Source organism: Hemicordylus capensis, chromosome 6 (genome assembly GCF_027244095.1).
Source record: "Hemicordylus capensis ecotype Gifberg chromosome 6, rHemCap1.1.pri, whole genome shotgun sequence".
NCBI lineage: Eukaryota > Metazoa > Chordata > Lepidosauria > Squamata > Cordylidae > Hemicordylus > Hemicordylus capensis.
Genome location: NC_069662.1, coordinates 102232862 through 102257301, shown reverse-complemented (window position 1 = coordinate 102257301; position 24440 = coordinate 102232862). Strand labels below are relative to the sequence as shown.

At 42.4% G+C, this 24440-nt stretch overlaps 1 protein-coding gene across 2 annotated transcripts in view; it reads right to left on the bottom strand.

Moving 5' to 3' along the window:
• The window catches only part of CAPN7 (calpain 7), an 82792-nt gene extending 65173 nt beyond the window's left edge, over positions 1-17619 (bottom strand). Inside the window, exons 1-8 of one of the 2 annotated variants that reach the window (XM_053265011.1) lie at positions 17309-17619; positions 12704-12809; positions 9756-9913; positions 7449-7516; positions 4931-5125; positions 3274-3360; positions 2455-2581; positions 222-307 (exon numbers count right to left, since the gene is read on the bottom strand). In XM_053265011.1, the coding sequence (XP_053120986.1) occupies positions 222-307; positions 2455-2581; positions 3274-3360; positions 4931-5125; positions 7449-7516; positions 9756-9913; positions 12704-12809; positions 17309-17410 (929 nt within the window). In that variant the 5' untranslated portion in view covers positions 17411-17619. The remainder of the gene's footprint in view (positions 1-221; positions 308-2454; positions 2582-3273; positions 3361-4930; positions 5126-7448; positions 7517-9755; positions 9914-12703; positions 12810-17308) is intronic. The other variant, XM_053265010.1, reaches the window with a different exon arrangement.
• Between the last annotated feature and the right edge of the window lie 6821 nt (positions 17620-24440).

The window sequence follows — 24440 nt, the reverse complement described above, 5'->3', positions numbered from 1 at the left end:
TGTCTGGAGGAATATCAGGGAAGTCATAGTGAATCTCACATGTTGATTTGAAATTACTGGCCACAATTCGGGCTGCAATTTTCCAGAGCAAAGTTAAACTAATCACAAAAATCACACACACACACCACAGGTGTGTGTTACTTCTAGCCCAATTTCAACAAAGAACAGAAGGGGAGGGGGAAACAAACTCTGCAGATAATCCAACAGAGAGTAGAGCATACCTGGTAATCAATTTTTTGTTGTATCGTCTTTCATATGCTGCACTGATAGCAAGCGATGCCACGAAGGAACAATCTGACACAATTGTCTGAAAACAAAAGATAGGAACCGAGGGTGTCTTGCTGACTTGTAGCCCAATTAAAAGAGAATGAAAGAAAACAATTTGCCCCAGTTTGTATGAAATAAGTGAAAACAACTGTGATCCAAGAAGGAAATGCACCTGATAAAAGTAAACCTTATCTCCTTAAAAATAAAAATGGATACTTTAATCTAAATACTTCTACCTTGTCCATAATACAGAAATCAACATTCTTGGCTAAATAACAGTTCTAGCCACTAAATAACAGTTCTAGCCACATCTGTCAGATTACATTCACACACGTGTAAAACAGGCTTTACCGTAAAAATGACCACACACTCTTCCTTCACTCCTTGCTAGCGAATGACCAGAAGAGCTGCTTTGTTTTGAGCATATAATATGTTCTTGCCAAGAACCCCTAAAAAGACAAATTCTAGGAGACTGAATGAAATAGACAAACGAAGGTATCTGCCTAAATCTTTTTTGTGCTTTTATGTCTTAAGCAAGCTGTGTGGAAATCTGAGGCGGATAGAAATCTAGTGAACTGAAACAATATAGCTTATTCGTTTCTTCATCATTCTGTGAAAATTTGTCAGCAGGCATCATTTCCCATGCTTTTCTAATGGGAGAATTTCCCCTTCATTTTCTGGGAAATTAATGAATTTTCCCAGGGTTTTGGTTTTTTAAAAAAATTGTGGTGTGGGCAAGGTCTCAAATCTACCTGCCAAATGGCACACTTCTATCTTTTGTGATTTGGTGTGGGGATTCCATGTCAGTGAGTGTGGCCCAAGCAGCTTTTCTATGTATACAGGTGAAACTTGGAAAATTAGAATATCGTGCAAAAGTCCATTAATTTCAGTAATGCAAATTAAAAGGTGAAACTGATATATGAGACAGACGCATTACATGCAAAGCGAGATAAGTCAAGCCTTAATTTGTTATAATTGTGATGATCATGGCGTACAGCTCATGAAAACCCCAAATCCACAATCTCAGAAAATTAGAATATTACATGGAACCAAGAAGACAAGGATTAAAGAACAGAACAATATCGGACCTCTGAAAAGTATAAGCATGCATATGTATTCAGTACTTGGTTTGGGCCCCTTTTGCAGCAATTACTGCCTCAATGCGGCGTGGCATGGATGCTATCAGCCTGTGGCACTGATGAGGTATTATGGAAGACCAGCATGCTTCATTAGCGGCCTTCAGCAATTCTGCATTGTTTGGTCTCATGTCTCTCATCCTTCTCTTGGCAATGCCCCATAGATTCTCTATGGGGTCAGGTCAGGCGAGTTTGCTGGCCAATCAAGCACAGTACACTGTATACTTTTCAGAGGTCCAATATTGTTCTATTCTTCAATCCTTGTCTTCTTGGTTCCATGTAATATTCTAATTTTCCGAGATTGTGGATTTGGGGTTTTCATGAGCTGTACGCCATGATCATCACAATTATAACAAATTAAGGCTTGACTTATCTCGCTTTGCATGTAATGCGTCTGTCTCATATATCAGTTTCACCTTTTAATTTGCATACTGAAATTAATGGACTTTTGCACGATATTCTAATTTTCCGAGTTTCACCTGTAGATAGATAATCACTGATTTCCCACTCACTTCAATGGAAGAGACTGAGTTACTGGACTGCTTTTCCTCTGAAGCTTTCATCATAGCCTTGCATTATCAATCTGGATCAACAACCTAACACCACAACTGACTGTCACAGAGACAGCAAATGAAACAGCCATTCTGAGTTCATAGGTTCCAACAGTTAGCTAACATGTTTTGCTAATGAGATCAGGAGACGGTAAAGATACTCCCAAAGGGAGAAGTGTGAAGGGGCAAGACAGGGTATACAAGACAAATGTAGAAGCTAGTCTTCTTTTCAGAAGTAAAAATGCTATATAGCCTGTCTGCGTTCGTCTCCCCCCACCCCACCCACCCCTTACCTGAAGGCAAGTACTGTGGCTGTTGGAATTAATTTCTTATTGGTTTCACAAATTACTAAGCATACTTAGTAGGAAGCAACTCCTTAGTAGGAAGAACACCACAGATGTCAACAATTACAAAAGATACACAGAGGAAAAATTTATTACCTGCTAGCTTCTAAAGAGAACAAAAGCCCACAACCTATTTACAATCGAAAAGACACTTACCTGTTTTATGCTGAAACTTGACACAGTATAGATCATTGTGGGATTATTTGTTATTTCATCTGGTCGTACCCAGCGAGAAAACATTGCCTTTTGCTTGGGAGATAATGGCAGCTTGCCATATTTATCTCTGAAATCAAACAAAATTTCTCCAGAAGTAGGCAGAAGCAACTGTTTGAGAATTACACACGCATGCACACACTAAAATCCAGCAGCAAACAGGTATGTAATTGGAGTCTTCCAGAATTAAAAGGAAAACTTCCTTCTAGCCTCCATTAAGAAGATTTACAGTGCAATGTATATGCATGCCTACTCAGAAGCAAGCCCCACTGGATATAATGGAGCTTTCCCAGGTAAATGTTCTAGGATTGCAGCTGCAGTTGGGGACTGAAGAAGTTCATGTCTAGAAATTTCCAGTGTGTGTGTGTGGTCTATAATAGACTTCTTTTAATGTAGAGATAGGCATCCATTGCTTTATAGTATCTTTGCCAGCAAGCTCTCGCAAATCTGCTTAACCTCTGAAGGAGGGTGGTATACGATCAACACATAACTGTATTTTCTCTAACACTAGTTCTGAACAGCTTGACTTTCGGAGTACCAATGATAAACTATTTTATAATGCTTGCTTCTTTGTCTTTTTAAATTTACATCAGTTCAACTATGGTGAGATCAGTAGATTTTGCCTTCCACTAACTGTAATGCCAAGGATGAAAATTAATTTATTCCTAATTCTTTCACTTGGCACCAAACATTCTGAAGAATAAAAAGATGCAATAAGCATGTCAGTGAACACACCGCAGAAAGTAATTTAGATCCACTTACGAGAAAGGCATTGGAAAAGCAAAACGCTCTCTCAAGTCAACACTCATGAAAGGGACGTACTCAATGCCATTGATCTTCGAAGTTTTCCTGTGTTTCACAATATTAACGCAGAATGCAGAGTATCAGAAGCACAAAACTATTCAAAATCATTTTTGCAGCATCAGCACCACCACCACTACCCTCCTCCCTAAGGCTATGCCCTATGTGTTATGCTGTTACTGGAAGAGGGACTTTCCTCCCTCCAGCATGGCTAGCTTAATAACTGTATGAAATATGGATTTACTTATTTAACACATTTCTATAACACCCCATATACAAGTCACAATCTAGAACAAAACAAGAGACAATGATCACATTAACACAATTAAAACCGTTTAAAAAACAAACTCTAAAACTTCAAAACTATAAACTAAAAGCCTGACGAAACAGGTATATTTTCAGGTCCTTCTTAAAAACGTTGAGAGAAGGGGAGGCTCTAATTTCATTAGGAAGTGCAGTCCAATGTCCCAGGGCAACCCTAGAAAAGACGTGGTTTTGAGTCACCACCAAGCAAGCTGGTGGCAACCGCAACCGGACCTCCCCAGATGATATTAATAGGTGACAGGGCTCATGAAGAAGGTGACGTTCTCTTAAATACCTTGGACCCAAGCCATTCAGGGCTTCATAGGTAATAACCAGCACTTTGTATTTCGCCCAGAAACTTATTGGCAGCCAATGTAATTCTTTTAAAATGGGTGTAATATGATCTCTTCAGGTAACCAACCTAGCTGCTGCATTCTGTACCAACTGCAGTTTCCAGACTACATACAAACGCAGCCCAAGGTAGAGCACATTGCAGTAGTCGAGTCTGAATGTTACCGGCATATGCACCACTGTTTTAAGGTCATTTATCTCCAGAAATGGATGTAGCCGGAGTATCAGCTGAAGTTGACAGGACGTCCTCCTGGCCACTACTCTCAAGCTGAAAGACCAGGGAGAGTTTTGGGTCCAGAGGTTGTGAGGGATGTGCAAGCTGGCTCACACTTGAACTGGCCCAGCTTGAGGGCTTGCCCTTGAGCCAGACCAGGCCCAGTTCAGCTCGAGGTTGAGCCAAACCTGCCAGGCTGGTCCAGGGCCAGTTTGGGGTTTAAAAAAAATGCAAAGAAATTGCAGACTTACCACTATTGCGGGGCTTCAGGGGGGTGCTGCTGCGGCCACGGTACGTGTGTGTGTGTTGTCTCCTGATGAACATGGGTGTGTGTGTGGGTGTGGTCTCCTGCAGCTCTCTACAGTTTACTCCAAGGAAGTACTACTACTACTTTTACTTTTGTTGGGTTTTTTGCACAAATAGAAGGGCAGGAAATGAAACATGGCAAGGCTGGCTTTCCTCCAGCAGCAGTGCTATTCCCAGCCCCAAAAGATCTGGTCAGCTTAAGACCTGGACAACCTCATTTCATGTTATTTAGCCATGAGGATTGCAACATGCGGAAAATGTGGTTGGGGACATGCATGGCTTGATCGAGCATACATGTTGGCTTTAAGAACCATGTGAGATTTGCTGTGGTCTACAGTTAGCAAAAAAAATAAAAAAATAGTCAGTGTACCACCTAACACTTAAAAACACTAAGCAATCCATGCTAGAATAATTCATAGTGAAACCTGGACATACATTCCTTACCTGAGCACTTCAATCTCCTGGGCAGTGTAGCGCAGGCCTTGAGGTTCGCTGGCATGCACAGCTCTGATGGTCTGCGGCTTGTCATTCAAGGTGAAGTCGGGTCCCAGTGGGAAGAAAGTCCTCACAGGCGGATTTGGTTTCACGGCAGCTGACCTGTCTTTTTGTGATAGCTTGGAGTCTTTCAGTGCCTCTGCTCTAGATAAAGAATTCACTTTTTAAAGTTGCAGCAAGAATGATAGTGCCACTCTTACTTGTTCATGCTTCTCATTTAATCCGATGGCTGTGTTGACACCAGACCTTATCAGACATTAATCTAGGGCAACTTCACCACAGAGCCACCTGGAAGAAGTTCCCACTCCTCACAGATGACCAGAAAAATATCTATTTACAAATATGCACAGCTGTTAAAATCACCACTGCAGGCTGATACAGGGCAGCTCATATGTTTAGGATGCAATTAGCAACTTTATGTGAGCACCGATTTGGGGGGGGGGGTTGGGAAAAAGGTTGAGAATAAAGGTAAAGTAAAGTGTGCAGTTGAGTCAGTGTCGACTCCTGGCACCCACAGAGCCCTGTGGTTGTCTTTGGTAGAATACAGGAGGGGTTTACCATTGCCATCTCCCGCTCAGTATGAGATGATGCCTTTCAGCACCTTCCTATATCATTGCTGCCCGATATAGGTGTTTTCCATCGTCTGGGAAACATACCAGCAGGGATTTGAACTGGCAACCTCTGGCTTGCTAGTTAAGTCATTTCCCCGCTGTACCATTAGGTGGCTAAAGTTTGAGAATACACTAGTTTAAATAGAGTCCATTTTCAAAAAAGTCCCAATAAATGAACGAAAGTTATACAGCATTAGTATTAGACACACTACATCTTCTTTCTATTGTCTACTTCTAACATCTTGTGATCTTGCCAATTTTACAAACCACCTAAATTAAATATTTGTTGGCAGTACTACTGCTACTTGAACATAAATACTGTTCAACGGGGACAAACCAGTAGGGCCTTTAGGCACAGTTTATCCTTCCTAACCACTACAGTTCAGTTTCCCGTCAGGCTTGGCTCAGGGCTATTTGAATACTAGCTGAACTGTGAAAGTAGTGCAACACTACTGCCTAGGCATGTGCACGAAACGGATTTTGCGTTTTGTTTCAAGTTTGAAACATTTCATTGAAACAGTGGTCCAACCAGCTATTTCTATGGAACAAACTCAAAATGTTTCAAGTGTTTCAGCCTAAGGGAACAATGGAGAAACTCAAAACACCTCATTGTTCCCCATGTGTAGCTCCAAGGGACACTACAGTGGATTGGGTGGTAGGGCATGATGGGAGCTACCTACCACCCAACCCACAAAAGAAATGAACAAGTGGATGATTAAAAACCTTTAAAAAAAAAAACTTTCCCCCAAACCCCTATGGGATCCTATGGGGGTTTGGGGGGGGGGGGAGAGGATAAAAATGTTAAAAATCGCCCACTTGCCATTTCTTTTGTGGGTAGCACCCATAATGCTCTACCACCCAAACCGTTTTAATGTCCCTAGCAGCTACCCATGGGGAATAAATGGGGTGTTTTGAGTTTTAACATTGTTCCTATGGCTGGAACAAGCTGCACTCACAGAGTGCACACACAAGTTTGGCATTGAAATTTACAACGCATTTTGCAACCCTGCTTTGAGAGGCACTGCGGAAGCACACAGTAAAAAGCATCTGTCCCTCACAACACAGAACACACATTTCAAACACTGTCCAAAAATGGCCAAAAAAAGAATCACTGATCCAGAATTTTGACTGAGTACACCTTGTAGTACAGACTGCAGAGCAGACCAGAGCAGTGAGTGAAGCACAAGTTACTCTCAAGGCCAGACATGGAGCTCATCACAACAACAACCAAGAAATATCACACACAGGTATGGTTTTTCACACATTATGTTGAACACAGGTACAGCAACACAGTTCCTATTTCTACCATGCATTTGAGGGGACTGTATACAGGTTCACTTTTAATATGAATGCACCTTTCTATATCACTGCTGCCCAATATAGGTGTTTTCCATTGTCTGGGAAACATACCAGTGTGTAATTATTTACACACACCTACATACAAGTGTACAGACACCTGTATACCTATACCACATAATGTCTGAACAGTGCAGTAAACTCCTATCAATCTGTAGTGAGATGAGGGGCACCACTAAAGGGTGTGTTCTTGTGGTTTTTGCTTTATGCTGTTTCTACACTAATTTCTTTATGAGGAAGAGGAAGACAACAAAAACCTCGCCTTGGGTGACTCATGTTTCAAGAGGTCAGCAGCAGCAACAGCAACAGCATAAAGTTCCCAACTCTCTGCTGACAGGGCTTCCTCTGCCTTATCTGCCTGACAAGCAGTGAAGCTCTCTTTCCGCCTATGAAGATGAAGCAAATCCTAAGCATCTAATGCAAATGCTTAGGATTTGCAGCTTTCACACAACATGCTTATGCAAGATGCTGTTTGGAGAGGTATATGTGGGGAAACTCACCTGTCCAATGCCTGCCGAGCCAGTTGCTTCAGTTTTGTTTGAAGAGCGGTATCTGAAGTTTCATTAGCCTTTAGCATTAAAAAAAAGAAGAAGGATCAAAATGCCCAACTGTTGATCTAGCACACACAAAATGGCAAGGCCATCAGATTTCAGTTCTATCCCTTCATACAGGAACAGAACTGAAATCTTTTTCTATAAACAGATAGCTGTTTATCAAAACAAATGCAGGGCTTGACAATTCCCAGGTGCCTTGGAGCCATGGCATCTAGTAATTTAACTGTTAGACTATTCAGAGTCAAAGTTGTTTAATCAAAATTTTATTTGATTAAATAAAATTAAATAAATCAAAGATTAAATAAATAAGTGAGAGCCAGCGTGGTGTAGTGGTTAGAGTGCTGGACTAGGACCGGAGAGACCCGAGTTCAAATCCCCATTCAGCCATGAAACTAGCTGGATGACTCTGGGCCAGTCACTTCTCTCTCAGCCTAACCTACTTCACAGGGTTGTTGTGAAAGAGAAACTCAAGTATGTAGTGCACTGCTCTGGGCTCCTTGGAGGAAGAGCGGGATATAAATGTAAAAATAAAAATAAAAATAAAAATAATTTGTTCCAGGTAGACCCATTTCTGTTCTAAGTATCTTATCTCTTGTAAAGGAGATAAACAGAAGCCCATTTACCATCACAAAGTACAGTAATTTTGACAAGTGTCCATTTGTTTGGCTCTCACATTTTTTGAGCTGGCGTTTATGTATTTTTATTTATTCCATGCTTATATAAAGCAAGGAGACATAAAATGGGTTCACCCCAATGTATCCAAACATGAGGAGCTGGTGTACCATAGTGGTACAGAACAAGAATTACAAGGTGGAAGATCAGCCTACAAGACCACTGGCCAAGGCACTGTTCCCGCAGCCTCAGCCCTTCATTTGCCATACAGGAACCACCAGATGGGCTTAGCTTACCAGGGCTTTAGTAAGGATTTCTGAGAATATGTACACAAAGGCTCCTATCCAACAGAGCAGGCATGGAGCAGCCAGAGCTGCATGAATAGCTCTTTAAACAGAACTGAAAAGGGGAGTTGGGAAGAATGGCATCCCTTCCTCAACTGGTGGGATTTCAGCTTGTTTAAAGGGCTACATACATGCAATCTGGCTATTGGATTGGGAAGGGGAAAGTCACATGTGAAGCATCCATTTAAATGCCCGATTCCCCATGCCACATGTAAAGCATCCATTTAAATGCCCGATTCCCCATGCACTTAGGAAAACTCCTTCCACTCCTGCACATTCCCTAGCTGGACTGAGATGAATGTTGATTATTTATAGTCCAGAAATGTATGTGTGCATATAAATATAGATAGCACCCTCCCGCTCTGCAAAAGTGTCACAATATTGTATGAATGCAGTGGAATTACAATATTCAACTCTACATATAACACTGTTTTTGAAGCTACTGAACAAAGAATACAAACCAAAGTGGCTGACAAAGCATCCGTACTAAAGCAGAGAAAAGAGATTTATCCTGTTTAAGCAAACACTTGAAATGAAACTTGATACTAAGCATATGACTAAGTACCAAAGTATTTCATGTTTTCTTTCCAAAGCATTCTATTTCATGAAAAGAAATAATCATACTTGGTGGAGTTACATCATGATGGTGAGCTCTTCCTTTAGAGGGTTTTGGCTACTGGTCTTATTAGTGCAAAAAAGTGGTACCTGTAAAGATTTTCAGCAATGCTCAAATGATTGTTATTTATCTCAGTAGGTCAAACCTCTGAAACAACTCTCCCATTCTTTGCTGCCTGTCCCAGCAGCTTTTATAGCAAGTATGTTCAGATGGAGAAATCCTTGCAGTGGTGAAGATGCTTCAGAGTACTTTTAATACAGACGTACAAATAAACTTGAAGCAAGTTTCATGGTCAGTCAAGTGAGAAACCCCTCCCCCCTCCCCAGAAATACAAGTACCACTTTTTAAGCCAGTGTCAAGGGGTGTGCATGCACATCACGTTTTCCACTAAAATGGTAGGAAGAATGTTCCCAATACAAATGTAGACTGATATAGTGGCTGGAGGGAAGACCCACAAGAGTTTTCACTCACTCACCCTTAGAATGAAAGAAGTGGCCTCCTACAGTCCACAGACTTATCCTTCACTCATGTTTTATCCACTCCATTATGGCAAAGTTATCAGTTGGTTGCAGAAGTGAAAAACCTGATATGTGCACACCCCTGCATGTCAGATGTCAGCATAAGTGGAAGAATTTCTTACCATAACATAATTCCACCAAGTTAAATTGTAGCTTAACATACTGTTTTCAAACAGAGTTCCACTGCTTCTGTGTACAGCTCGATCGCTTCGTCTGCGTTGCCTTTCTCATCTTCCTCAAAAGCCTGTGTAACCAGGAAATGGGCACGCTCCAAATCCAACTGCTGCTTTGACTTCAAGGGGTCAGCTTTCTGAGACTGAACTGAAAGAGAGAGAAAATCATTAGCTTGCCTCACTTAATTAGAGCAACTAATTGGCAAAGCAGCTTGCATGCCATGTTGCTTCCATCTGCTATGAAAACAACAGTATTTCATGAGCATTCAAGCCTCAGATCCTAAGTGAACTGCTATAAGTTTATTGTACATTAAGGCAAGATCCTGTGTACTCAATGCATGTGAACAACTGGAAAAAGCTGGTGTTCGTGCAAACACACACTTTGAAAACACAGTACAGGAAATTTGTTATGGAGTAACCCAGGGGTTCTCAAAATTGAGTCCCCAGATGTTGTTGGATTACAGCTCCTATCATCCTCAGCCTCAATGGCCTTTGGTCATTGTGGCGGAGGATGATGGGAATTGAGGGGTGGTGGACCTATTAGATGCCCCACCATTATTAGAATTCGATAAGACACAGCATAGAACCCATTTGAAGGCTTATGCTGTGGCAATATGTGCAGCAAGGAAGCGATTTTATTCTGCACGTATTGCATCTGCAAGTTCTTGTCCAGCAGAACTGTTCCAGATTGTTAAGGGTTTAACTCAAGCCCCTTTTATTTCAAATCTGATTCCAGAAACAATGTCTCACTGACGCATTCAATGAGTTCTTTGCATATAGAATCTCTCGCATTCGGGCTGATCTGGACTCCTAATATTTCTGTAGGGCTAGTTAAGGAGGTGTCCAGCAATCCCTCTTGTGAGATTAGATTGGATCAGTTTCAGTTTGTAACTGAGGATGTGGACAAGCTGCTTGGAGCAGTATGGTCTACCACCTGTTATTTGGATCCTTGCCAACATGGCTGATTTCATCTTGCAGAGAGGTTGTTGGAGCTGGCCTAGTTGATATCATTAATATCTCACTGAGGGAGGGCAGGATGCCACCTTGTTTGAAGGAGGCAGTGGTTAGGCCTCCTTCTTAAGAACCCTCTGGATCCCCTGGTGATGGATAATTATAAGCCAGTCTCCCAACTTCCCATGGTTGGGTAAGATAATTGAGAGGTTGATACTGACCAGCTCTACTGGAGGAGAAACCGATTATCTAGACCCATTTCAAACTGGCTTTGGAGCGGACTATGCGGCGGAGACGGCCTTGGTCGGCCTGATAAATGACATCATCCAGGGCATTGACAGAGGGAGTATGAATCTACTGGTTCTTTTGGATCTCTCATCAGCTTTTGATACCATCGACCATGGTATCCTTCTGGATTGCCTGAGGGATTTGGGGATAGGAGGCACTGTTTTACAGTGGTTCTATTCCTATATCTTGGGTAGATTTCAGATGGTGGCACTTGGTGACAGTTGCTCTTCAAAAATGGGAGCTACTATATGGAGTCCCTCGGGACTCCATTCTTTCACCAATGCTTTTTAACATCTACATGAAACTCCCGGGTGAGGTCATCGGGGATTTGATGCTGGGTGTTATCAATATACTAATGACACCCAAATCTATTTCTCCTTGTCATCAATGTCAGGAAATGGCAGTAGCCCCTTAAATGCCTGCCTAGAGGTAGTAATGGGCTGGATAAGGGATAATAAACTGAAGCTGAATCTAAGCAAGCCAGAGGTACTCATTTGGGCGAGTCGTAATCTGCAAGATGGGATAGAACTTCCTGCTCTGGACCAGGTTACACTCCCATAGAAATAACAGGTTTGTAGCTCGGAAATGTTCTTTGACCTAGGTCTCACCCTGGTGCCTTGGATTGAGTCTGTGGCTAGGAGCTCTCTTTACCAGCTGTGATTGATTCAAAAACTTCACCCATTTCTTGAGGAGAATGATCTGAAAACAGTGGTACACCAGCTGGTAACCTCCAGGTTGGACTACTGCAATGCGCTATGTAGGGCTGCCTTTGTATGTAGTCCGGAAACATCAGTTAGTTCAAAATGTGGCAGGCAGATTGGTCTCTGGGGTACCCCGGAGAGACCACATTATGCCTGTTTTTAAACAGTTCACTGGCTGCCAATATGTTTCCGGGCAAAGTACAAAGTGCTGGTTACCACCTTGAATGGCTTAGGTCCGGGTTACCAGAGAGAGCGCCTTTCTCTACAAGATCCCCACTGCTCATTAAGATTATCGAAATCTCCACCAGATGAATCAGTGGCGAACTATGTAAAAAAAACCAAAAAACACACAAATACATCCATCCATCTGGGGACCCAAGTTTGAGAACCTATGGAGTAACCTGTGTAACTCAAGAGTGACATAAACAATCTTGCCTGTTAAAGCCATCCATAAGTAACTTGTTAGTCGACTTTCCTTTAGGTCCAGGCATTGCAAAGTTGATAGTGGGGGACAAATGGAATGCCAGGTGATCCCATAAGTTTACTTTCCTAAAGGAAAGTAAGCTTATGGGATCACCTGGCATTCCATGTGTCCCCCACTATCAACTTTGCAATGCTTGGACCAATATGAACCAAACTGGGTACAGTTGTAGGGACACCTTAATGGTATAGTTTGTGATGATGTCACCCACCCCAATTCAAGATGGTGGATGCATAAATATCTGAGGCACAAGTGGGCTAACTTGCTTTACTTTAAAGTTCACTTGAAACATTACTAGATTGCTACACTGGCAGATGAGATATAACTACACCCTTATGTTGATTTCCCATGTGATAACTGAAAAAGTGATTCCCCACACAGTGTACACAGCATTTTAATTTTTTTTAGTGAAATATTGGGTTTTAGACTGAGAGAGTCTCTACATGAGAGAGCATATAGTGTGTCTGGTGGAGTCCTAATTAAGAAAAAAAGGGTTTTTGTTTTGTTTTTTACTAACCTGAGTATAGGGCTTGAACTCTTTCCAAATATTCACTTATTTTCCCTGGAATATTTTCCAGAGTTGAACCTGCCATTGCAGCATAAATCAAAGCCTGTGCAGCTTCCTGGGTAGAGAAAATAGAACAAATGACAAATGATTCCTGGTTGTTTGAAGTCCCCCGCACCCCTCCAGGAATACATATAGGCTTGACCAGGTGGTCAGATGTCTTTTGAGGTGACCACACAGCAAATTCTTTGACCTGTGAAGGACTGAACTCCTAGAACACAATGACTCATAAGAAGCACAGTTGTCTTTGCAGCCATGAGCATGACCCCTGTGAACACCACAATATTCATTTTGAGCCCATAGCTGGTAGTAAGATTATGTTTACGAACTCATCTTCCCTAGTACTGAGCATTTCAATACCATAAAAAAAAAAACACTGCATGGCTGAAGTCTCACCCACACTGCAGTGTGTCATAATTGCATCATACATTACCATGGCTTTCCCCCGTATCATATGTAATCTTATGGAAGCCATGTAAATACGTTACACTTAATTCTACAGATTTCCAAACATATAAATGGTCTTGTTATAACTTTTCTTTACTTATAAGATCCTCAAAAACTGAAAGTCAATGAATGCAAAGCGGAACTTCTACGTATATGTATTAAAATAGTGCAAACTTGAAAAAAACAATCACTTAACAGGAAAGTTCTTTTCAATGGATTGCACCATGACCTTGTTACTAAGTTACTTCCGCCAGCATTCTGACTAATACTATCTGATGATCTCAACACATTTTTTTGAAGTTTCTGGACCATAGCCCAGTCACAGAACACATATTCTACATGCAGAAAACTCCCAAATTCAATCCACGGCATCTTCTGTTAAAGGATCCCAGGTAGAAGGGCGGGAATAACCTCTCCCTGAGACCTTGGAGAGCTGCTAGCAGCCACAATAATCATTACTGGACAACTTCACATGTTCATTATGCACTTTGGCCCTAGCCAACTGGACCAATTCTGTACAACTGTTCAGAGTTCCCAGAGGTCCCACCCGCCACCGCATAGAATCTTCTTTAAAATTTATTGACTGAAAACGTATAAAAACAAAAGGCTTGTGAGGAAAGATCTAAGCACATGAAATGGGGAGGAAGATAAATCCATTTTATAACAGTAGACTACACACACTGTATAACAGTAGACTACACACACTGTACAAATTAAACTTTCAGAATCATAACCACGCCCTTTGTATCTTCTTGATAGCAGGTCTAACGACGTTTTTCAAATACTCATGGTAAATCTAATATATGTCATCTAACAATAACTAAAGGAAATGCTATTTTTGGACCCAAGTTTAAGGGCAGCATATCCAAACAATTTGGCTGGGGTGTTACTGCTCTGGCCTGCCTCAAAGTAACTTCAAGAAAAAGCTTCAACAATTCTGGAATAGTTTGTGGAAGAGCCTCCCCATTAAGGTTCACCTGGCTTCATCACTTTGTTCTTTTAGACGCCAGGTAAAGACCTCTTTGTTCACTCAGGTCTTTTACATTTTGATTTTTAAATTTGAGTTTTAAAATTGACTTTTAAAATATTTAAATTATTTTGTATTGTATTTTATTTTGGTGTGTTGTGATTTCATGTGTTTTTACTCGATGTTTTAATATTGTGTTGTGAGCCGCCCAGAGAACAATTTGTTATGGGGCAGCTAACAATTTTTAAAAATTATTATTATTATTTTATAAGAAAGATTTATGACAACCTTGAAGCAATTCACCCCATGAAAATACAACCTCTTCACTTACCTACACACACACACACACCCCTCTACTACTGCATCAAAAAGGTTCAGAGTTGGTAACAGAAAAAGCAACACAAGTGTAAAATACAGTAAATGTCTCCCTCTTTCAGGGTTGGGTATATAGCCAATGGCAAGTTAAGAATCCCTTCTAGATGAACAGGCAAGAAAGCTTTAAGAGATTATTTTTCTTCTAGGTAACAAATGGTTAACATATGTGTAGATGGGTGGACTAGTAATATGTTCTATGAACATATTATCTGTCCTAACAACATATGGAGGTTGGGCTAGGGCTTGCCACCGTAACACCTGTTTCATGCAGCACTGTCCTCTTGCACCACACTTCCGACTCAAAGAAACAAATAAAGATTAAGGAAACTCTCTCTCTTTGTTTAAAGAACGCTTCTGCAGCTAATATAACTACTGCACGCTCTCTCTCTCAAACTTCTGAACTATTCACTTCCAGTTCCTCCTCTCAACTCCACCTCCCCGTTGCTGATTCTAATACAAGACCCACTCCCCACTCCCAATGTACTGGCTATACCCAGCTTAAGAACATATGCACAAGCTAAGGCACATGCTGTGTAGGAGATAGACTGCAGGGATCTGCACCACCCACTGAAACCTCCCAGAGGAAACACTTTGGCCATAAGCATGGCCCTCTGTTTTGGCCTGAGCTCTTTCCATCCAATCTAGATGCCGACCATTACAACATAAGGATTCAGAGGTCACTGCACTGAGGTAGGATGTCTGGGCTGAAGGGACTAGAGGATGTAAGGGATAGTAGGTGAATGGGTAACTAGGGCGGAGGAAGGTAAGCAAGAAGACACTTCCACAAACTCGCAGCCATCCACAATCTGAGTAGGAAAGGGAGGAAAAAAACTGAAATACATAACTTTGTGATATGTCAATAATCAGATACAAAACGGCTGAAATTTCAAGTCTGCCTGGAAACCACATCATCTGGCTTGGAAGCCCTGGCACCTGTGAAGATGGTAAAGAAGTACCCTCGGCACATTCTTACAAGCACCCTCCTTTTAAAATTAGTCCATTGCAACTTGGCATTGAAAACAAACACCTAAATAGATATAAAATAATTAAGAATTCTAGGGATGAGCCTTGCCCACCATTTTCTATTCCCTCTCCATGGATCACAGCATGGTTTACACTAGGGATGTGCACGATCCAGTCTGGAGGCCATTCTAAAGGCCTCTGAACCAGTTCGAAGGCGGCACCAGCTTAACGGTTTGACACCAGAGGGGTGCCTCTTTAAGGGCGGGGGAGGGTGCACTTACCCCTCCCACTGCTTTTCACATGCCAGAGCTTTATTTTTGCAAAATCCATGGGGTGGCCCTTCCCCCATTCTTGGCCAGAAGTGTGCCCGTTACATACATCACGTGTGTTCGCCCAATGGTAGCTCAGCCCCTGATGCTGCCGCCCCATGGATTTTGTAAAAAAACAGAGCGCCGGCAGGGGAAAAGTGGTAGGAGGGATAACTGCACCCTCTCCTGCCTTTAAAGAGGCACACACACAGACACCCGGCGTCAAACCACACCTCTGCGGTTCCGTGCACACCACTAGTTTACACCATGCAGCAGAATGAGGCAGAATGAACCACTTTAGATTGCAGGTCAGTAATCACCTGTTTTTTAAAAATTGCTCCCCAATGGTAGCAATGCTAACGGAGCAAAGAAACACTTTTTAAACTGGCGATTCTCCTAAACTTAGGGGGAGAGCAATAGTCCCTATCCAACCCCAAAACAGCATCCCTCCACCAGTGGCTGATGTTACTGTCTACCTTGCATTTATTTTGATATTGTGAGCCCTTTGGGGGCAGGGAACCATCTTATTTATACATTACTTATTTTTCTGTGTAAACAGTATTCTGAAGAACAGTATTTGTAGTAGTAATGCCTTGCAAACAGAAAACGAGCATAACAGGGAACAATGCTCCCCGATGTGCAACTTTTCTATTTGCAGCACAATCTTTCTTTTCTTTTTAAGTAGGAAATCAGTCAAAGGGGTTATGCTCCACCTGCAGTGGTACAGTCTAGTTAGTCCAGGGGTTCACAACTTGGGGTCCCCCAATGTTGCTGGACTGCAATCCCATCATCCTCTGCCACAATGGCCATTGGGAACCCCTGGACTAATCTACCACTTCATTCTGCTGTGTAGAGTCAACCTATTTCTTGTTTAAAGCTGGACTTACAAGAGAACCTCATTCTCAAGGCTCGGGAACAAGGAAGTAACAGTAGGCTAATGCTTCTACCCTGAAGTAAGTAACATCTGAGCAGAAGGAACATTTGAGGCCTGGAAAGTGCACATTTTCTGCCATTATTATCTTACCCAAAGATTTTTTAGCCATCACTGTTGTGTTAAAGAAAGTCTTAGGGTTTTATATATTAATTGTGTCTTGTCAGCCTCCTTGGATGCATGTTGTCAGGCACAAAGGCGAAATGCAATACATATTAAATAAATAAATACCCTACTCTGACGACTAAAAGCTAGTTCCTGAACGCACACAACACACTGTGTCTCGGGCTTTGGCGAGCCTCCCTCCAGCGACAGAGAGAGAATGTTCTAAAGTTGTGGGGCAGTCCCCGAGAAAGCCCAGGCTGTCATTCATTCATGCTTTTCCTCCCTCCCCGTCCCCTAACTTGCTGTCAGTGCTCAAAAGAACTAAGTAGAGGCTGAAAGAGATCAGCTACGCAGGGAGCTCAGTGCCGCTTATCATACGTGTCTAGGGCGCTTCCTCAAAGTCTATGTATGGGAAGAAAACGGAGATAAGGAGGGTGGCAGCGCCGCTCTTCGCTTGATACCTTGTAATAAAACACTGCTTCACGGTAGCGGCACGCCTGATCTTGCTGCACCGCCAGCTGCGCAAACTTCACGGCGTCCTGCTCCAGCGCCGCGGCATCCATGGTCAGAGAAGACTCCCGCGGCCCCGACCACTCCTCGGTTGAAAGTCAGCGCTCCCTTGTTCTCCTCTGACGTCACGGCAACCCCGATACTCACCCTGTAGCCCCGCCCGCACCTGGAAAAGGGACTTCCTGGTTGCAGGAGCTACGTCCCTATGACTTGTTTACAGCCTAGTACCCATGCGCGGATCTAGACCACATCACCTCGCGTAAAAACATCACGTCCTCTGTCCGCGTATGCGTACACGGTCCTTTAACCACGTTCCTTTTCGGGCGCATGTGCAGATAATAAAAGTGAAGTCCACCTGCCAGCTGTTCTCTCGAGGATGTTATTACGGCGCATGCTTGCTGATACAGGAGATTCATGTCGAAACTCAACTGGTGTATTTTTTCGCTGTTGCGAAACAGAAGGGATACGCGGGCGGGGGTGGATTTCTGTGCTGCATGGGAAGGTATATTAACACTACGTTGTTGGTATTATACTGCAAGTTTGCGGCATGCTGATGATCCTGTGGCAGGACTGAATTTGAGCATGGATTCATCTTGGTGAATCCTTGTAAATGGCATTGCGTTTGCGTTACATTGCTTTTAAATGGCAATGCGTCTAAGAAAAGGCCACATTGTTTTGTTTGCATGTTATGGTATAGATGCGATAGTGATTATTCTAGGTTGAGTGTATGTGTGGGTTCCTGACATTTGCAGCAGTTGCGTAGTAGTTTTGCAATCTGATATTTGACCACGCATTTGTACTTCTCGACTCAGTTTCTGTAAGTTTGCATTTTTTCAAGCTTCTAAAAGTAAAACGATTAATTGAAATCTGGCTAAAACAACCGCCATCTGTATCATCTGATTCCTCCTCTACTCAGCTATCAAAGGAGAAGAAAATGTTTTGTTCTTAAAAAATCAATGTTAAGGATAATCACACGTACCCCCCCCCCCCCATGCAAGCGAGCTGTTTTCTATTTTCTTATTGGATATGAAAAAAGTCAAGCCAATAAAGTTTCTCTCTCCCTCTCTGTGATGTGTGTGTATTTTGATAAACCTGTTACACACTTGTGTACTTGATCAGTCTCTGGGGCTATGCTAGTGTAACTCTGTTTTCCTACTCAGCAACTCCCTAGTTGTGAGGGAAACTGTGAGGAAATCTTCCTGTTCAATCAGCTCTGCAGGCCATGAGGGGAAGAAATGTGAAACTCAAAATAGGGAGCTGTACTTCCAGCATACCAGTCCCACCATTTTCTGTTTCTAGGTTAAGGAGGAAAATCCAGTGGGCTGCTTATTACAAATATTTAACCAGAACTAAAGATTTATTCAACAACAATAGGGGGAAAGAGGGGAAGAAATAACAGGAGCAACTGAAGCATGTATGATTTTAAAATTATTCTCTAATCCACACAGCAAGAAGGTGGATTTCAGTTGGGTGTCTCATACCTGTCTCTTTCCCTGCTCTGTCTCTCACTATGTCAGATATAAACTTCTAACTCCAGTGGAAAACAGCTGCTTCTCTCTCTTTTGATAAAATCCTTCCTACTTGGCTCTCAGACCCTTACTGATTCTTCCTTCAAATATCTGATCTTGCTCACTGTGACTGCTCTGTTTAGAAAACCTCTCTCAAACTCTACAGCAGTCCCACCAGACCAAAAAACCCCTGTGTCTTCCTATTCCACTAGGGGGCTACACTCACACTAGTTTTCCATAGGTTTTCAGGATTTCTTCACCTGGAATTTCCAACTTGAATTTGCTCAGATTGTTTAAATCATATTTGAAATGCTCCTTTGTTCTACTGACCTGTGCTTCCTTCAGGTTCTCCATGTTATCCACAATTTTGCTGGTTGTGTCCTCACAACATACCTTGTTTGTAAAAAGCCAAAGGAAAGTATAGACTGAGCTGATCACCTTTCTTGATCCTGAAGATGGCATGGAAATCAATTCTACCAGTTTAGATTTAACAGACTCGGCATAGTCTGTTTAGGATCATGGTGCCAGTGAGCAGTATTCTAATGTGTGTCTAGCTGGTGGTGTTCCTTAGCCTTAGTTTCAAGGCTAAGCAAAACTTCTCACCACATTTTCCCCCTGCTGTTATCAGAATCGAGTAAGTAAAGCAAGACTGCACGATGTGCTCTTTTCAGGTGATTGCTCTCCACAATTTCTTTGTGAACACCTCTTTGTCTAAGGAGCATACAGGGGGCCACCCCAAACATAGTTCAATCAATATTCAATATTCATACCTTATTTGAAGCAAAAATTCCAAACACTAGAAGTTTCCTAAAGAAGCAGCTAATCTAGTCTCTTCCACTGAAACTCTTCAGTCATGCTTCAGGGTATATTTTTGCCTATAAGAGCCCCCTCAAAGATGGCATCACTCTTGCCTCCTGCAATTGTACCTGCTCTTGCTTTGCATGCTGGCAATAAAGAGGCTTGCACCCTTGCATTTGCACCCTACCATCGGACTCTGCATCCCACACTGCTCAGGTGCACCTCATTGCTTGCCTTGTGCTTGAGCCAACTGGAGAGAAGGACCCTAGCTAGAAGCAGGTAGTTATGAAAAATGACTTTTTCTTTCTTTTTCTTTCTTTTCCCAGCATTAAAGCTAACTACCCTCTTTTCACTTTCTTGTTGTCAAGAACAGGTGTCTACTCTCTGTCCCTTCCAGTGTGTCCACATTGTGATCAGCTTTCCCAAAGTACGTTAAGGCTAAATATTGCTGTTGATTGTTCTGTACCCATTTGATGCTAATTTCCCCCACTTGAGCAAAGCATAGTCACAAAGTGTAATAGTTAACACGGTCTACGCAGACCTCTTAACATCTGAAGACACCAACTCTGACATATTCTTCCCTACTTGCAGTTCCAAACCTGCCAAATTGTAACCAAAATTTGAAGTTAGTTACAGACGTCTGGTTCAGAACAGCAAGTAATACATCATAGGTTGATGTTGGCACATTCACTCAGCATGTGCAGCATGCTCCTAAGCAAGTGACTGGCTCTTTCTTAAGAGTCAGTGTGGTGCATAAAGTGTTGGACTAGGTCTGGAGACACCCAGGTTCAAATCCCTGCTTGGCCATGAAGCTCACTGGGCGACTTTGGGCCTAACAGACTACACAGCAGGTTGTGAGGATAAAGTGGGGGGGGGGGGGCTGAGCTCCTTAAGAGAAAGGAGAGGGGGGAAAGTAATTACGAAATATTCATTAATAGATGTGTTTAGGATTAGTGTCTAGAGATATATGGGAGAAGGCTAAAACCTGAGGGATCTTGTCCGTGTCTATGAATACGCAAATATTTTTTTAAAGCTATCTCAACGGTGTCCCTAAATGCAAAATAGGAACACTGTATAAGACTGCTGGTGAGAAAACAGATTACAGAAAGGGATGAAGCCATTCCATTTTCCTGCATCATGGCCTATTTCACTCTAGTTATTCTTGTAGTAGTTAGTTTGATCCAATGTAAAGAATTCTTCCTTTTTCTTTCTTATTTATTACATTTTAATATCACTCCATCCAAAAGCTCTGGGCGGTGCAAAACAAAACAAAAATTAATCATTTAAAACAAGCAGCTGAAAACAATAATTAAAAAAACAGTTTAAAACTATTAAAATCAGAAACATTTAAAAGCAATTTAGAGACCCTGAAAGGTCAGACCAAACAAATAAGTTTTTAGGGTTCTCCTCAAGGCCAACAGTGACCCCAAACCACAGCCCAAGAGCAGTTACAGAGAAGGCCCATTCTTAGGATGATATCCCACAATATCATTACCCTATATAGAAAAAACTGAAACCCAAATACTCAGTTTAGCAGAAAATATCTTCATTTTAAAAAAGGTGCCTCAATGTGTTCTTGGGGAGTGTGTTTGAACGTGTGCACCATGTTCATAAACCAAACTGTTTATGAATTTCTTGGATGTAGTAGTTGACAAAGCAAACATGAGAACTAAAACTCTGCTCTTTACTTCCACTAGCATAAGCCTTTTGGACGATTTGCAGCTGTAAAGGGAATGATTCCAAAGCAGTGTTATTACTTGGGAATGAGGAAGATGGAAAAGATTGCTTAATCAGAAGGAAAATTTTGTAAAAAGACAAGCTGGTCTCTTAAAGGCTGTTGGTAAAGCTACTGTTTATGTAGGGTAGCCAAATGTTCTTTATTTTACAAGTCGTTTGGTATTCCAAGACTTGCACACAGGACATTATGAGGAACTTTTATGCTTAACTATTCAGATCTGCTTTAATGTAGCAAAGAGCATTGGATAAGACCACTTTTATCCGCATCTGTGCTAACCTTGTGTTGAGATGGTTATATGGAATTGCGCATTTCAGAGACCTGTGTGTAGCACTCTTTCCATTTGAGGTTATAATTGATGCTCCTGGTAATAGATAAATACTAGAAATGTATATTAACAATGTTAATATAAATACTACAAGCATACTGCAAGCTGAGAATATAAATACTGCAAGCATATTGCAAGCTGAGAACATGATTATACTCAAAAAGCTCCATTTAATGTATCTGTCTACAGTAATAATACAGTAATAATAATAATAGTTAATAATAAAAAAACCCCTTGATTTGTTAGCCACCCCCGAACAAATTGTTCTCTGGGTGGCTCACAGCACAGCATTAAAACATCAAATAAAACTACATAACACATAAAATCACAACACACACACACACACAACAAAACAATTCAAACCCTTAAAAAAAATCAGTCTTAAAAAGTCTACAGAAATATAGAGTTAATTTTATTAGCATGTGGGTACATAAGAAAAGCCCTGCTGGATCAGGCCTAAGTCCTATCTAGTTTAACATCCTGTTTCACACAGTGGCCCACCAGATGCCTCTGGGAAGCACACAGGCAAGAGCTGAGGGCATGCCCTCTCTCCTACTGTTACTCACCTGCAACTGGTATTCAGAGGCATCTTGCCTCTGAGGCTGGAGGTGGCCTATAGCCCTTAGACTAGTAACCATTGATAGACCTGTCCTCCATGAATTTATCTAAACCCCTCTTAAAACCATCCAGGCTGTTGGCTGTCACCACATCTTGTGGCAGAGAATTCCATAAGTTGATTATGCATAGTGTGAAAAGGTACTTTCTTATGTCGGTCTTAAATTTATTTGCAATCAGTTTCATGGGATGACCCCTGGTTCTAGTGTGAGAGGGAGAAATATTTGTTTGGTGTCATCTGCAAATTTGGCCACCTTACAGCTTACTCCAACTTCTAGATAATTTATGAACAGGTTAAAGAGCACCTGTATGCTGAATCTTTTACTTGGTGTATGCTATCTTTCTTAGGGCCATTTGATCTCTTTGACCGCCACTAACATATCTTTCTGTCTGCTTTTTCTCTGGTTCTACTCTGTCCCCTTCTGGTTTATCTGAAGCATTTACACCTTAAGGGATGGCATTTGCTGAACTGGATTCTGCCCAGCTCCTGTCTATCCTCTAGGCATCATTTCAAAAGCTGCTCTGCAACCTTTCTGATTTTAAACACCAATAGTCTGGTTCCATCTTGGTTCAAGTGGAACCCATCCCTATATTGCACAGACTTGTCATGTCCCAAAATGTATTCTAGTGCCTAACAAATCTAAACTCCACTGTCTCATCCAGGCATTGAGACCCTTCAGCTCCACCTGTCTCGCTGGCCCTGCACGAAGACTAGGTAGCATCTATATATTTAATTCTTCTGGGTGAGCCTTGGAATGTGCGTCCCAGCACCCAGCTGATTGGCTGGGCAGTGGAGGCGCCTGATTGGCTGAGGCACACCCAGGAGAATTGGTCGCTGCAGTGGCGAGGCAGCAGGCCTGGCCGCAGAGGCAAGGTGGAGGCGGCAGCGGGCCCAGCCTCGGTGGCGGTGGCCCCAGCCTCGGTGGCGGCACTCAGCCTGGCAGCTGGGGTCCGGCACGGGCAGGCCGGAGACTGGGGCAGAAGGTGTGTGTGTGTGGGGGGAGAGGTAGCTGGCCCCAAAGAGTGCACAGATGCTCTGTGCGAGGTCGGCTAGTTCTCAGAATTTCTGATAATGCTATCTTGGGGGTCCTGGACTTCATTATGCTACTTAAGTTTTACTTAAGAAGAAAACTTAAGAGATGTAAGTTTTGGGCAGTATAAAAATACGATAAATAAAATAACTAACAAACAAACAAACAAACAAATAGCAGCCTAAATTTGGCTTCCAGGACCTCCCAACTACATTTCCCAACATCATTGGTGCCAATGTGTACCATGACAGCTGACTCCTCCCCAGCACTACCTAATAGCCTACCTAGGCACCATGTGACGTCTGCAACCTTCACACCAGGCAGACAAGTCACCTTGAGGTTTACATGCGAGTCACGTCTCTCTATACTCCTAGGCCCTCACCCCCCCCCCCCCGGATGAGTATCCCCTGTGCGAGAGGATATGGGCTTATCATTCATGGAAGGGGTCCCTTCATAGGGAGCGTTTCCCTCTTTCTCAGAAAAATGTCCTCCTTTCCAGAGACCTTCATTCTTCCTGACAGCAGAGGAGCCATCAGCCTGGGAGTGGGATGCCTCTATCACATCCCTGAAAGTCTTGTCCATGTACCTATCTGACTTTCTGAGCTTCTCCAGATCCGCTACCTTGATTTTGAGGGAACCAATGTGTTCCCTGAGAGCCAGGAGCTCCTTACACCAAGTACACACCTATGATTTCTGCCCCTCAAGCAAATAGTCATACATGCAACTCTCTGTGCAATATATTGGGAAGTATAATTGCAAATCCAATTATAAAACCACAGTATTCATGGCAATACAGCTTTCTCTTTGAGATTAATTCCTGTAGACTTTGGGCCAGGACATACATTACGCATAACTGCAGGTCCAATGGACTCACAGTTCTGTGCTCCTGCTCCACCCACTGTCGAGATGTAATGCTCCAGAGGCTCTCTGCAGTCAGTAAGACTGCAGAGAGGTGGGGGAGCTGGCTGTGCAGGCTTCCTTTTTTCCTGAAGGGCAGTCCTCACAGCCAATAGCAGCCAGAGTGAGGGAGGAGCTTCCTCCCTCAACTCTGGTTTGCAATGAAGGCAA